This window comes from Neomonachus schauinslandi, chromosome 9 (assembly GCF_002201575.2).
Source record: "Neomonachus schauinslandi chromosome 9, ASM220157v2, whole genome shotgun sequence".
In the NCBI taxonomy this organism is placed as follows: domain Eukaryota; kingdom Metazoa; phylum Chordata; class Mammalia; order Carnivora; family Phocidae; genus Neomonachus; species Neomonachus schauinslandi.
The window spans coordinates 24,377,949-24,394,205 of NC_058411.1; the positions used below are offsets into that span (position 1 = coordinate 24,377,949).

The 16,257-nt window shown below is 39.7% G+C and overlaps 2 protein-coding genes across 2 annotated transcripts in view; both read left to right on the forward strand.

The window, feature by feature from the left end:
• Window positions 1–16,257, forward strand: part of TMED8 (transmembrane p24 trafficking protein family member 8) — a 35,341-nt gene that overhangs the window by 11,307 nt on the left and 7,777 nt on the right. The window contains exon 2 of the mRNA XM_021679911.1: window positions 14,005–14,086. Within this exon, the coding sequence (XP_021535586.1) occupies window positions 14,005–14,086 (82 nt within the window). The remainder of the gene's footprint in view (window positions 1–14,004; window positions 14,087–16,257) is intronic.
• On the forward strand, window positions 771–1,851 carry LOC110571646 (glyceraldehyde-3-phosphate dehydrogenase-like). The gene has a single exon (XM_021679801.2). The coding sequence runs from the start codon at window positions 838–840 to the stop codon at window positions 1,834–1,836; it is 999 nt and encodes a 332-aa protein (XP_021535476.1). The 5' UTR covers window positions 771–837; the 3' UTR covers window positions 1,837–1,851.

The window sequence follows — 16,257 nt, forward strand, 5'->3', positions numbered from 1 at the left end:
GTTAAAGACAATACAATAAGCTCCTAAAAGATAATCTAAGAGAATATATTGACCTCAGTGTAGGGGAAGACATCTCAAATAGGACATACAAATGGCTAAAAAGGAAAAGAGTGATAAATTTTGACAAATTAAAATGAAGAACTTTGCATCACCAAAGGACACCATTAAAAGAGTGAAAAGGTAAATCACAGAGTAGAAGCAGGTATTTGTAACACATGTAATTAACGAAAGGTTTGTATTTAGAACTGCTATAAGTAATAAAAATACAATCCAGCTTTCAGCTTTTGGCTCAGAGGTGGCCAAGGTGCAACTTTCTTTGGCTGTCCTTAACCGGGTTCATCTGACATCAGCTGCCTGCACTGTGGTGCCTAAATTCAACCCCAGTGAAATAAAAATCATTTACCTGAAGTGTACCAGTGGGGAAGTTGGTGCTCTGTCTGTCCAGGCCCCCAAGATTGGCCTCTTGAGTCTTTCTTCCAAAAAGGGTAATGGTGACCTAGCCAAGCAACTGGTGATTGGAGAGGGTCTGAGGATTACAGTGAAGATGGCCATTCAGGACAGACAGGTCCAAATTGAGGTGGTACTTTCTGCCTCTGCCCTCATTATCAAAGCCCTCAAGGAACTGCCAAGATATAGAAAGAAGCAGAAAAAATAAGTACAATGGAAATACCAGTTTTGATGAGATTGTTGACATTGCTGGACAGATGGGACACCCATCTTTAGTTAGAGAACTCTCTGGAACCATTAAAGAGACCCTAGGGACTGGCTCTCTGCTCCTCCCCGTTCGACAGACAGCCGCATCTTCTGGTGCAGTGCCAGCTGCGTCCCCGAGACACGATGGTGAAGGTTGGAGTGAACGGATTTGGCTGTATTGGGCACCTGGTCACCAGGGCTGCTTTTAACTCTGGCAAAGTGGATATTGTCACCATCAATGACCCCTTCATTGACCTCAACTACATGGTCTACATGTTCCAGTATGATTCCACCCATGGCAAATTCCACGGCACAGTCAAGGCTGAGAACGGGAAGCTTGTCATCAATGGAAAGTCCATCTCCATCTTCCAGGAGCGAGATCCCGCCAACATCAAATGGGGTGATGCTGGTGCTGAGTATGTTGTGGAGTCCACTGGGGTCTTCACCACCATGGAGAAGGCTGGGGCTCACTTGAAGGGCGGGGCCAAGAGGGTCATGATCTCTGCTCCCTCTGCCAATACCCCCATGTTCGTGGTAGGTGTGAACCATGAGAAGTATGACAACTCTCTCAAGATTGTCAGCAATGCCTCCTGTACCACCAGCTGCTTGGCTCCTCTGGCCAAGGTCATCCATGATAACTTCGGCATCATGGTGGGACTCATGACCACCGTCCATGCCATCATTGCCACCCAGAAGACCGTGGACAACCCCTCTGGGAAGCTGTGGCATGACGGCCGAGGGGCTGCCCAGAACATCATCCCTGCTTCCACTGGCGCCACCAAGGCTGTGGGCAAGGTCATCCCTGAGCTGAATGGGAAGCTCACTGGCATGGCCTTCTGTGTCCCCACCCCCAATGTGTCCATCGTGGATCTGACCTGCCGCCTGGAGAAAGCTGCCAAATACAACATCAAGAAGGTGGTGAAGCAAGCGTCAGAGGGCCCCCTCAAGGGCATCCTGGGGTACACTGAAGACCAGGTTGTCTCCTGCAACTTTAACAGTGACACCCACTCCTCCACCTTCCATGCCGGGGCTGGCATTGCTCTCAACGACCACTTTGTCAAGCTCATTTCCTGGTATGACAATGAATTCGGCTACAGCAACCGGGTGGTGGACCTTATGGTCCACATGGCCTCCAAGGAGTAAGAGCCCCCTGGACCACCAGCCCCACGGAGAGCAAGAGGAAGAGAGAGGCCCTCAGCTGCTGGGGAGTCCCTGCCCCAACTTATCCCCCAAAACACTGAGAATCTCCTGACCTCCACCATTTCCATCCCAGACCCCTGAAGAAGGGGAGGGGCTTGGGGAGCCCTACCTTGTCATGTGCCATCAATAAAGTATACTGTACCCAGCCAAAAATAAAAAAAAGAGAGAGACCCTAGGGACTGCCATACTGTGGGCTGTGATGTTGAAGGCTGCCACCCTCATGACATCATAGATGACATCAACAGTGGTACAGTGGAATGCCCAGCTATTGAGGGCTACAAAGGAAAATACTTCAATAAAGGATCATTTGATTAAAAAAAAAAAAAAAAGACACTCCAACCGTAAAATAGGCAAGAGACTTGAATAGGCATTTTATAAAAGAGGATTTCCAAATGGTCAAGAAACATAAGTCATCAGTGATATACAAACTAAAAGCATACATCAATCAGAATGGCCCAAATAAAAACTAATATGACCAAGTATTGGAAAGGGTACAGAGTAATAGGAATGTTCCTCAATACCAGCAGGAGTGCATATTTAGTACAACCCCTTTGGAAAATAGTTTGGCATTGTCTACCAATGTTTATCATTTCTATGACTCAACCATTCCATTCCTAGGTTTATATACAAAATAAATGTGTGCACATGTGTACCAAGAGACATGAACAAAAATACTCATAGCAGCATCATTCATAATAGCCAAAAACTAGAAAGAACCCAAATTTCATCAATGGTATATTGATAAATTATGGTATATTCATGGAATATTATATAGCAGTGAAAACGAATAAGCTTACCTACAACAACATAGTTGAGTCTTTCAAACATAATGTTGAGTGAAAGAAGCTAGTCTTAAAATATTCTGCATTATTTCTCTTTATATAGAATTCAGGCAGAATAAAGCAACACTATTTAGGAATGCATATTTAGGTGGCCCAAGTATAAAGAAAAGCAAAAAAATGATTCCCTAAGTTAGGACAATGGTTATGGAGGAAGGGAACAAGTAATGATTGGGAGGGTTATTAATGGGGCTTATAAAGTGCTGGGAATGATCTGTTTCTTGGCCTAGGTAGTAGTTTATATAGGTGTTTGCTTTGTGATAATTTATTGAGCTGCACATTTTTGTGTACTTTTCTCTGTGTTATATTTCACAATAAAGATTTGAAGAGTCAGTGTGTAATATAGTTATTAAGAGAACTAACTTTGGACTTGGACTGCCTGTTTGTTGGCCATCTTGGGCAAGTTACTTGATTTTGCTGAGCTTCAATTTCTTGAATGATAAAAAAGTAATGGTAGTATCAACCTCAATGGTTATGCAATTCAGGGAGATTCAGTGAGGAATCAAAAAGATGATGCCTACAAAATGCTTAGAAAGTAATTGACATGTACAGTAAGGATCACTAAGGAACACTGGGTCTTGGCTGTAATAATAAAGATGATCAGAACGAAGATAGGATATCTAACTATTTTAAGTTCAGATTTTTGGATCCAAGCAAATCCTATCCAGGTCTTTTGGTCAGAGTTCTTGATTACAAGCAATAGAAATTAATTTTGGCTGCCTTAAGCAGAAAATGGATTATTGGAAGAATATAGGAGGCTCACCACATTGTTGGAAAGCTGAAGAGTAGGCTGGTCCAGAGGCTAAGCAGCAAGAACAATTTGGTGAGGGCTGTTTGGCTGCCACTAGATGCATTCTCTCCCTCCTTTGTGCCACTGCTATTTCCAGTTCTTGGTGAGGATATTTTAGGTCATGTGCCTGGTCCCTAACTTCCTGTATTTGGAAAAAGAAGGGTCTTCCATTCTGACTTCTTGTGTACTGTTTACAAAGTCAGTCCCCTCCAGGAGAAGGTTGAGTATTTGAAAGCCAAAAGATCCACAGGTGACTACTACATCCAGGGTCCTGAAAGAACCTGCAATTATAATTGTGTGCTATCTTTGAGGACTGTCAGGGACTAGAAATGAACCTCTGTATCAATTTCCAAAGGGGAAAAGAGATTAGAATCCAGAATCTGTAGACCATTAAACTTGAAGCCGCTTCTCAGCGAAGTTCTAGAATATGTCACAAATGGTTTGTGAACATTTAGTAAGGAAATAAGCGTGGCCAGCATGGGCATCCTAAAAACAAATTTGACCACCTAATGATTTTCTAATCGAGTCCTCTCTACTCTGTCTCAGATATCACTACTAGGTCCTCATTATCTCTCATGTGAACTTTGCCAAGGTCTCCTATCTGATCCGGTAAGATCCCTCTTACCATCAGCTGCTATAGAATCCTACCCAAAAATACAAATTTGACCATGTCATTTCCTAGCTTAAACTTAAGCTTAAAATTTTTGATCATCTGTGGGATAGAGGTCCTTCTCAGTCTTCCCTGCTGGACTGAAAGCTTCATGAGGGCCAGAACTGTGTCTGCTTTAGTGCATCATCTCCAGGATCTAGTGTGGAGCCAGGCACTTGTTAGGGATTCGTGAAGTATTGAGTTGAATCGATGGGATTTGTGTCTCTTGGCTCAGGTCTCTGCACACACTGAACTTGCTATACACACTGAACAGCCGTGGTGTTTTGTTTATTTTACTAATGTTTATTCTTTTTATTTCTGTGAAGTGCTTCTAAATATTTCCTTTAAATTTTTTTGTGTACAATACAGTATTGTTAATTATTGGCACAATATTGTACGGCACATCTCTAGGACTTACTCATCCTATATAATTTAGATTTTATACCCATTGATTAGCAACTCCACATTTTCCTCTCCCTGTAGGCCCTGACAAACATCATTCTATTCTCTGATTTTATGGGTTTGGCTATTTTAGATACCTCCATAAGTGGAATTGTGCAATATTTGTCCTTCTGTGACTGGCTTATTTCACTTGGAATAATGTTCTCAAGGTTCATCCATGTTACCACATGTTGCAGGATTTCCTTCTCTTAAAAAATATAATATTCCATTGTATGTATCTACCACATTTTCTTTATCCATTCATCTGTCAGTGGACAGTTAGGTTGTTATCACATCTTGGCTATTGTGACTAGTGCTACACTGAAATATTGGAGTGCTAATATCTCTTTGAGATCCTGATTTAAATTCTTTTGGATTAATACCTGGAAATGGGATTGGTAGATGATATGGTAATTCTATTTTTAATTTTTTGAGGAATCTTTATACCGTTTTCCATAGTGGCTACACCATTTTGCATTCTCATGTAGGTGCAAGGGTTCCAATTTCTACACATCCTCTGCAATACTTGTCTGTTGTTGTTGTTGTTGTTTTGATAATAGCCATCCTAACAGTGTAAGATGATATCTCATTTTTGTGGTTTTGATTTGCATTTCCTGATGACTAGTAATGTTGAACATATTTTCGTATACTTCTTGGCCATTTGGATGTCTTCTTTGGAGAAATGTATATTCCAGTCTTAAGCCCATTTTTAAATCGGGTTATTGGATTGTTTTGCTATTGAGTTATAGGAGTTTTAAATTTATTTTGGAAATTAACCTCTTTTCAGATAAATGGTTGGCAAATATTTTTTCTCACTTCATAGGTTATCTTTTCCTCTGTTGATTGTTTCCTTTGCTATGCAGAAGCTTTTCTGTTTGATGTAGTCCCACTTGTCTATTTTTGTTTTTGTTACATGTGCTTTTGGTGTCATATCCATAAAATCATGAAGCTTTGTTGTGAGACCAATGTCATGAAGCTTTTCCCCTACGTTTTCTTCTAGGAGCTTTATAGTTTAAGTCTCATGTTTTTAATCCATTTTGAGTTTATTTTTGTATGGTGTGAAATAAGGGTCCAATTTCATTCTTTTGCATGTGGATATCCAGTTTTTCCAACACAGTTTGTTGAAGAGACTATCCTTTCCCCATTGTGTATTGTTGGTACCCTTTTTGAAGATCAATTGATCATATATGTACAGATAGATTTCTAGACTCTTACTCTGTTTCATTGGTCTATAGGTCTGTCTTTATGCCATACTCTTTTAATTTTTGTAACTTTGTAATATATTTTGAAACCAGGAGGTATGATATCTCCAGTTTTGTTTATCTTTCTTTCCTTTTTTTTTTTAAAGATTTTATTTATTTGAGAGAGAGGGAGAGGGAGAGAGCACAAGTGGGGGGGGGTGCAGAGAGAGAAGCAGACTCCCCGCTGAGCAGAGAGCCCACATGGAGCTCAATTCCAGGACCCTGAGATCATGACCTGAGCTGAAGGCAGACACTTAACCGATTGAGCCACCCAGGCACCCCTAATATGGACATTTTAACAGTCTGAAGCTCCAGTCTATGAACATGGGATGTCATTCCATTTTTTTGTGTCTTCATTAATTTTTTCATCATTGTTCTATAGTTATGCCATGGTGTTTTTTGGTGTGTGTTCTTTTGCTCATTGAATCCTCTCTACCTACAATGCCCTTTTTCAATGCCCTTGCCTGTGGGCAAGTCCTCCTTGTTCTTTAAGATAGCATAATTGCCATATCTTTCAGGAAAAGTCCTTTGATCACCTTTCTTCCCTAAATTAAATACCCCCTATGTTCCTGTGATATCAAGGGCATAATTCTGTTCTAAATAATAACACATTTGTATTACAATTGTCTGTTTATGAGTTTCTCTTCCTCTGTAGATTGAGCTCTTTAAGGGCACAAGTCATGTCTAATTTAACTGTATTCCCAGGATGGAATATGGTGCTTGGTACGTAGCAGGGACCTAGTAAAGGTCTGTTGAATGTATTAGGCAAAGCCATTAACTCATGGTTCCCGTTTTAAAATTTAGTTTAATGTAATTTATTTGAGAGAGAGAGAGAACGAGCATGGAGTGGGAGGGGCGGAGGGAGAATGAGAAGCAGATTCCCCGTTTAAGCAGGATGCCTGATGTGGAGCTCAGTCTCAGGACCCTGAGATCATGACCTGAGCCGAAGGTAGACACTTAACCCACTGAGCCACCCAGGCACCTCTCACGGTTCCCTTTTTGATGTGGTTGCTGTGTATACCTTTTCTCATCAGAAAGAACCGGGACTCCTTAGAGAAATGGCTGGGGCAGAGCATTTATAAGATGAGCCTGGAACTTTTGCTATAAGCCAGACTACTCGGACACAGGAGCCAACTCTGAAGAGCTCCCAATGGCCAAAACTAGGAAAACTTGAAACACATAAAATATGTTAAAAACTGCTTGTTTCTAACAATACTTTACAAAACCTCCAAATCATTATATGGAGATTGCTATGATTCTAACTTAGTATTCTGACAATTAGGAAAGACTCAATTTTTTTTTTTAATTTTATTTATTTATTTGACAGAGAGAGACACAGCGAAAGAGGGAACACAAGCAGGGGGAGTGGGAGAGGGAGAAGCAGGCTTCCCGCGGAGCGGGGAGCCCGATGCGGGGCTCGATCCCAGGACCCTGGGATCATGACCTGAGCCGAAGGCAGACGCTTAACGACTGAGCCACCCAGGTGCCCCGGAAGACTCAATTTTTTATCCTGCCTTTCTTTTATGAGTAATACTTCAGAGTAACCAAATGGTTGATGGGAAGGAGATTTTTTTTTTTAATAGAAGAATTCTAACTCATAAATGTAGAAGGTGCTAGAATTATGAAAATCATTTTCTAGTCTCTAATGAAATGATGGATCTATTTTAGACAGTGATCATGAATGGCTACTAAAGCCATTAGGTGAAATAAAGGCTGAAAACATGAACCCACTCACCAATCTTTATGTCATTAAAGTTGTGACAAGCATATATTTTGTGCTTCCTGATGTGATGCAATGGGAACTTAATGTGCCATGTCTGGAGTAGTCCTGTGAGATCAAAACTGAACCTGAATCTAAATCTCTAGGTCAACACCATCCAAAATAATTTTCTTTGATGATGAAAATGTTTCTGTGCTATCCAGTACCCACTAGCAACCTGTCATTAAGCGTCTGCCTTCGGCGTACTTGAAATGTGGCTAATAAGACTAGGAGACTGAGGGCGCTTGGGTGGCTCAGTTGGTTAAGCGACTGCCTTCGGCTCAGGTCATGATCCTGGAGTCCCGGGATCGAGTCCCACATCGGGCTCCCTGCTCAGCAGGGAGTCTGCTTCTCCCTCTGACCCTCCCCCCTCTCATGCTCTCTCTATCTCATTCTTTCTCTCAAATAAATAAATAAAATCTTAAAAAAAATGTATCCAAGACTAGGAGACTGAATTTTAATTTTTATTTAATTTAAATTAATTTAAATTGAGCTACAGGCTAATGGCTACTGTATTAGACAGCACAGCTCTAGATCTAAGATCAATTTACAGGTAATTACAGTGAATAGAAGAATCATGAAATCATGAAAATTCAGTCAGCCAAATTCAGAATGTGGGAAAATCTGCAGGTCATATGACTTTTCATTTCAACAAATATATTTTATGAAAAACAATGGGGTGAGGAATGATATAGATTAAGAGACCTAAGACACATATAAACTAAATCTAGTGTGTGAACCTTATTTGGATCCTGATTTCAAACAAACTGGCTGTTAGAAAAAAAATCTGAGACAATTGGAGGCATTTGAATGTGGATTGTGTATTAAATGATATTAAGGAATTGCCAATTTTGTAGGAACGATAATGGTACTATACCTATATTGAAAGTCTTTTTCTTTAGAGATGTGTTCTAAATGAATATAATGATGTCTTCGCTTTGCTTTAAATAATCCACTGTGTGTGTGGTGGTGGGGCAGGAGGTAGGGGACAAAAGAAACAAGATGTAAAATGTTGTTGAGAAGATAATGAGTACATGAATCTCTGTTCCACTGTTCTCTGATTTTGTGCGTATTTAAATTTTTCTAAAATAAAGAAGTTTTAACTAAGTAGAATTTAAATAAAAATTTGAAAAAGAAAATAGAGAAGTTTTTACAAAGCAGTAATTAATATACCTAAAATATATAAAGAATGACAAGGGAATAATTTACTCAGAATTCAGAATATGGGGAGATATGATTGGGAAGGGGCATTAGACAGAGGACTTCTAATGTATGAATACTTACCTCATTACTGACTAAGTAGGGATTGGTATTAACATTTTTAGCTTTGTGTCTCCTTTTCATGCCATCTTTTGTATGTATGATATATTTTACAATAAAAAGTAGAAAGAAAGCTTACTGTTAGGACATAAATCTTACAGAATCCAATTGCAGGAAGCACGGACATTATGGGAATTAGAAAGTGTTCAGGTAGATTTTCTGTGTCTCTTTTCCTCTTGGACCCCAAAGTCCCTTGTTTCTACTTCTCTTTCATGAATGATCATTTTCCTATCTCTAACAGTTGTCTTCAATGCTTAGTCATCTGCTTCTACTTGGCCTGTGAAGGTTTTTCCCAAATGGCATTTCTGTCCCTTACCTGAGGCTCTTCACAGTCTGTTTTGGCCTGTGGTACCAACCCCAGATTTTGGGGAAGAGAATTGGACTGACTTTTGGGCATATGTTCACCCAAAACCAATAAGCATGGCTAGCATAGTAGACATTGGTCACAGGGACTGCCCCTTCAAGGCTGTGGACAGGGGAGGTTCTTAAGAAAGGGTTGTAGATCAGGGAAATACAAATCAAAACCACAATGAGATACCACCTCACACCAGTCAGAATGGCTAAAATTAACAAGTCTGGAAACAGATGTTGGCGAAGATGCAGAGAATGGGGAACCCTCTTACACTGTTGATGGGAATGCGAGCTGGTGCAGCCACTCTGGAAAACAGTGTAGAGGTTCCTCAAAAAGTTGAAAATAGAGCTACCCTACGACCCAGCAATTGCACTACTGGGTATTTACCCCAAAGATAACAAATGTAGTGATCCGAAGGGACATGTGCACCCCAATGTTTATAGCAGCAATGTCCACAATAGCCAAACTATGGAAAGAGCCTAGATGTCCATTGACAGATGAATGGATAAAGAAGATGTGGTACGTATATATATATACACAATGGAATATCATGCAGCCATCAAAAAAATGAAATCTTGCCATTTGCAAGGACGTGGATAGAACTAGAGGGTATTATGCTAAGCAAAATAAGTCAATCAGAGAAAGACAATTATCATATGATCTCACTGATATGCAGAATTTGAGAAACAAATTCAGAGGAAGAGAGGAAAAAATGAAACAAGATGAAACCAGAGAGGAAGAAAAGCCATAAGAGATTCTTTATCTCAGGAAACAAACTGAGGGTTGCTGGAGTGGTGGGGGGGTGGGAGGGATGGAGTGGCTGGGGGATAGACATTGGGGAGGGTATGTGCTATGGTGAGTGCTGTGAATTGTGTAAGACTGTTGAATCACAGACCTGTGCCCCTGAAACAAATAATACATTATATGTTAATAAAAAAAAGAAAGGGTGTAGACATCTCTAATATAATATCATCATCTCTGACAGTGAAAGATTTGAAACAAACTCCAGCTCTAACAATAGAGACTTGAGGATTGGTTAAAGAAATTTTAGTATAGATTATTGGATAATATACAGTCATTTAAAATTATGATATAGTATCATTTCCATTGACTCTGAAAAATGAATAATGTTCAGTAACATTTCGTGCATGTCCTTTCAGAAATATAAACACAAAATATATATATATGGGGACTCCTGGGTGGCTCAGTCGTTAAGCGTCTGCCTTTGGCTCAGGTCATGATCCCAGGGTCCTGGGTTCAAGCCCCGCATCGGGCTCCCCGCTCCGCGGGAAGCCTGCTTCTCCCTCTCCTACTCCCCCGCTTGTGTTCCCTCTCTCGCTATGTCTCTCTCTGTCAAATAAATAAATAAAATCTTCATTAAAAAAAAAGAAATATATATGTGTGTGTTTGTGTGTGTATAAGATTTGAGCCCTAGAATGAGTGGAAACTCTGAAACATTAATGGAATAATTAATGAAAAGCTGTATGTTAGAGAACCTTGAGCTAGTGGGTATTATAGTCCCAACTGGTCAACTCATGTTACAGTATTTTCCAGTAGAACCTATGGTCTTCATGCCCCACACAAAATTAATGAATGGAGATAGGGGGCAAAATATATAAACATATAAATGTATATACATCTGTCTCCCTCTCTCTCTCTCTCTCTCTCTCTCTATATATATATATATATACACATATGTATGTATGTGTATATTTATAAAATATAAATATATTTCTGAAAGGATATGCACCAAAATGTTAACAAAGATTATCTTTGGCTAATGGGATTGTGGTTGGTTATATTGTTTTTTGTTTCTTTTTGCTCATTTTTCTACATTGAATAATGGATTATTTGTATATTAAAGTCTGGAAGGGTAAACGTAAATGTTTTCTTATCTGTATTTAATTTGTTCTACAATGAGTAAAGCATGCATTAGTATAATTTTAAAAAGTTAATTTGAAATAAATAATATAGATGTGCAAAGCCCTGCATTAAAGTTAAAAAGTCAATTATTTTCCAAAAATGTTTCAAAAATAGAGCACAGGTGAGACTGGGCTTAGAGTAAGTTTATTTTTATATGCCCTGGAGATCTTGATTGACTTATTTAGGCTAACAGGGTAAATCTGCAGTTAAAAAAATCTAGTGCCAAACCAAGAAACCAAGAAACAGTCTCTTAACTATAGAGAACAAACTGATGGTTACCAGAGGGGAGGTGGGTGGGTAGGGGATGGGTTAAATAGGTGATGGGGATTAAGGAGTGTGCTTGTGATGAGCACTGGGTGATTTGTGGAAGTGTTGAATCACTATATTGTACACCTGAAACTAATATTACATTGTATGTTAACTAACTAGAATTTAAATAAAAACTTAAGAAAAAAGGAAATATAAGGAAACAAACAAAATCTAGTGCTCAGAGTATTATATCAAGAAATACTGTGTCCTTATTAAGAGTTTATAGTCTCATGTACTCTGCGTGGATTAGAACACATCTGAAGAAGTTGTCCATTTTAGCTCCTTACTTCAAATGGAACAAAGAGGGACAACAAAAGGAGGCCAGAGGTCAGAGGTCACCTGAGGGATGATTGAGAGAACTGGAGATGGTCAGCCTGTGGAGGAACTTGCAGGAAAGTTGATAGCAAGCTATAAATATTTGAAAGGATATTGTGGGGAGGGATTGAAGAGCAGAGGTTATTAGGAAGCAGATTCTACTTAGGTCAACATAGGGAAGAACTTCGTATTTTCATTATCTCTTGGTGAAAGGGCCTCTTCACCAAGTAGCAGAGACTGGGGGAACATCTGACAATTGTCTGAAACTCAGTTCCTTTGTTGGGAGGTGTAAAGAAAGCTTAGTCCTCCTGAGTTTCTCCTTCACTCTCACACGACTCCCACTCACAGCACTTCTGACAGTAGATCTGGGTTTCTCCACCTCACACCAAGCAATTCTGTGACACCGCCTGGGTGTCCTACAATTTAACTGAATTATGGAGATAGTGTCAGACCCCACAGGTTAAGGGCTTCGTCCCATGAGACTGTCAACCCCCCCCCGAACTTCAGATGCCAGTCTCAAGTAGTAGGTCCCGGGTTACCCACAACTGCTGTCTGACTTGACTATAAATTGAAGTTTCCCATGACCTCCCCCTTCCTTGGATTTGATGATTTGCTAGAGCAGCTCAGAGAACTCAGGGAAATACTTAACATTTACCAGTTTATTAAAGGATGTGAGAAAGGATACAGATGAATAGTCAGATGAAAAGACACAGAGGGAAAGGTCTGGGAGGGTCCTAAAGTGCCGGAGTTTCTGTCCCCTTGGAGTTGGGGTACATCCCTCTCCCAGTATATGGATGTGTTCACCAACCTAGAAGCTCTCCAAACCCTGTACTTTGGGGATTTTTATGGAGGTTTTATCACATCGGTGTGATCAATCATTAACTTCATTTCCAGCCGCCCTCCCCTCTCTGGAGAATGGGGGTTGGGGCTAACAATTCCAAGCCTCTCATCATGGCTTGGTCTTTCTGGTGAGCAGCTCCCATCCAGGAGCCCACTCAGAGTCACCTCTTTGGAACAAAAGACACTTCTATCACCAGAGAAGATCCAAGGGACTTAGGAACTCTGTGTCAGGAACCAGAGTCAAAGAATAAAACATGCTCATAGTGCTCTTTTCACTTAGGAAATCATCAGGATTTTCAGAATTCTGTGCCAGGAACTGGGGGCAGAGACTAATGTATATATTTTCTATTATGTCACAAGAGGAAAATTGGGTAGCATAAGCTCTAAGGTCTTTCTACTTATGAGAGTGTGAGTTGATAAAAAATAATCTTTTCACATATAAAAAAAGTGAGACTAGATTTAAGTTGGATCACGAATATTTGCCCATCATTTGCACTTTTATGTTGCTACCAAACTCTGACATTTGCAGTATTTGCGGTTTACTTCATTTAAATTGTATTTCATACTGAGAAGTGGACTTTGGGCTTCAGTTTCTTGTGGTCTTAACTAGAGGAGGTTAAGCCAGGGCCTGTCTAAATACACTAAACCATATGCTTTTCTGAATGCTCAAGGAAAGGCTATATCAATAAACCATAAAACTTAGTAGCACCTGAGGGTTAGGAGCATGACTGCCTGGGTTTGAATCCTGCTTCTGTGCCTTAGTGTCTTTACCTGCCAAATGGCAAAAATACCCGCCATAGGCTTGTTGTGAGCTTGGGAACATGGCCTTCATTATGCATTTCACCTGTATACTCTGTGAAGCTACCTACCAGTTCTCCAATAAGTCACTGGTGAATGAGTGAGTGAAAGAAATTACAAAAATCCTTTCCCCTAGCTACAGTGACGTGAGCTTACTGAATGTAGAGGCGACACTCCATCCTGTGATGCTGAATTCCAGTGCATTTCATCCTAAATCTCACTCGGCCTTCTATGTTTTGCCTAATTTAACCATATGCTTCCTGAGAAATGTGATCCTTGAATTAGAATGAATTTTGTAGGGGCTTGTTTTGGAAAGGAACGTATTTTTTTCATGAATGGGGTATGCTGGTCTGAGAATACTTGGGTGTGAGGACTTGAATAATTAATGCACTAGACCTCTCAGAAGTGGATGCCCAGAATATTTTTGGAAAGAGAAAGTTGGTTGAAACTGCCAGATTGTTTTTTTTCAAGATACAAGATAATTATGATTGTGTTGCCTCTCAAATACTGAATTTTTCTTTCCATGATTTTCTAGAGAATGAAGATCTAGAAAACACCAACGTCACCTCTGCAGTGGCTTCGGCCTCTGATCCAGAACCCCATTCCTCACCTTACAGGTAGGGGCAGCAACTGGTTGGCTCCTAGACGCTTATCTTCTGAGATAAAGAATTGATGAAAGGCGTGGACAACGACTTTAAGGGGGTGGACACGTTGGAGTGAAGAGTATAGATGATTTGGTAGATATAGATGATAGCCCTTAAGTGTGCTTAGGGGCAATGTGAGATCTCTTTCAGGTGATGAAATTTTCTTTTCTCTCAGAGAACAAAACTGTAACAAATAGTGTAGTGTCTTCTTCTGAAGGCCAGGTTGAAATGTTAAAACATTAGACATGGATGGATCCCAGGTGGACTTTGAAGAGAATGTCTATTTGCTTTTTACCCATAAGATGCACATACACACACACAAACACACTTTTGGAGGGTTTTTTTTTTTTAAGTCTAATTTTTAGATTAAACCATTATGATGACCTTCAGATTGTTATTGTTAATTTTCTGCTCCATCCATTTCATCTACCTACTGTCATTGATACCATAGTGTATAGCAGAAAGGGAAGAGTTGTACTGAGCTCTGGAATAAGTGGAAACATGAAACATTAATGGAATAATTAACAAAAACCCATATTTTGGAGTAATAGATAATAATGAAGTTAATAGATATTATAGTCCAACTGATCTTGTGGCACAATATTGTCCAGTAGAACCAGTGTGGTCTCCATGCCTCACACAAAGTTGGTGGCTGGGGGAAGAGAGGAATGTCAAGATATTTAAACAATATGTTATTTCTTTTAAAAAACTTTTTAAAATTTTATTTTAAATTCTATGCCCAATGTGGGGCTTGAACTCACGACACTGAGATTAAGAGTCGCATGCACTACTGACAGCCAGCCAGGTGCCCCCAATCTGTTATTTCTTCAGTAGAAGTTCTTTCTTCTTACCTTTATATATGGAATAAAACTTTTTTTCCCCCAGAATTCAGGTGATGGAAGATAATGATTAATGTAATAATAATACAGTTGGTGATATATAGCCATACTTTATTGAATTTTTCTCTGTAATAATGATAATAAAATAGTTAACTTTTTACAGAATATTTCTATTTGCTCAATACTGTACTAGGTGTTAAAATGTATTATATCATGTAATCCTCCTAACAGCCCTACTGAAATAGGTTTTTGTTTTTTTTTTTTTTTATGATGAGGAAAACAAAAGAGTGAATTGAAAAATTTCCCAAGTTTATGGAGCTTTAGGTTTGTTCTACTTTAAAGCTTGTTCCCATGAGTCACATTGGAAGGGTTTTGAGTTCCATGCTTACCCTTACTAGGTTATTTATATAACAGTCCTTTTAGAAGACAAAGCCTCCCCAAGGCTTTGATGATTTGAGACAATTCTTATCCTCATCAAATCCCAGGAGAGGAGCTCCTTTCCGTCTTCCTGCCATCACCCTTTTTCTGTACATGGTGATTTGAAGGATATTTGGGAGATGGCTTTTGGCACAGAACTGATTTTTCCTCCTAAGAGTAAATAAAGTTTTTGAGCGAAGAATGTACAACATTCTTAGAAAAAAGGAGATTTAATGTTAAAGCTTTGTTTTTAGAATCTAGTGTGTGAAGAAAGAAATCCAGCCCAGATGACACCTGAAGTGTAGTGTTTATGTTTTGTATATATTAGAACTGGAAGGGCACAACTCTCTCTCTTTGCCAGTGAGGCTAGCCTGGCTGGCCAGGCTCTCCCCTCCCTTGGGATGCCCTCCCTACCCTGGGTCAGCACACACCAGAAGGCTTACAGTGGGAGTTTTTCCTTTTCGTGGTTTATCACTGGCATCAAGTGATTTGCAATTTGTCTTTCCCAAAACACCCTTCATTGATTCTTCAGAGCGTAAAATGCTAATGTGAATATTAAATTTATGTGGCTGTTGCGTGTCCTGTTTAGAATTGTTTTTTAATAAGCAGAACCATATTTGTGCAAAGTAGCATGCACAAAGGCAAAGAAGAGCCTTTAGATGCATACACAGTAAGGTCAGGCTAATGATCAGATTCACTGTTGTAGTCTCACATGCCAGTACTGCTCTTTTGCTCCCAAACAAAAATTAACTTACTCATTTGTTTATTCAACAAATATTTGGGGGCCATCTCCTGTTTATTCATTCAACAGTTATTTGTTGAGCGCCTGCTTGCTACTTACCTGGCGGTGTTCTAGGCAATGAAGATACTACAAATGAACAAGCAATC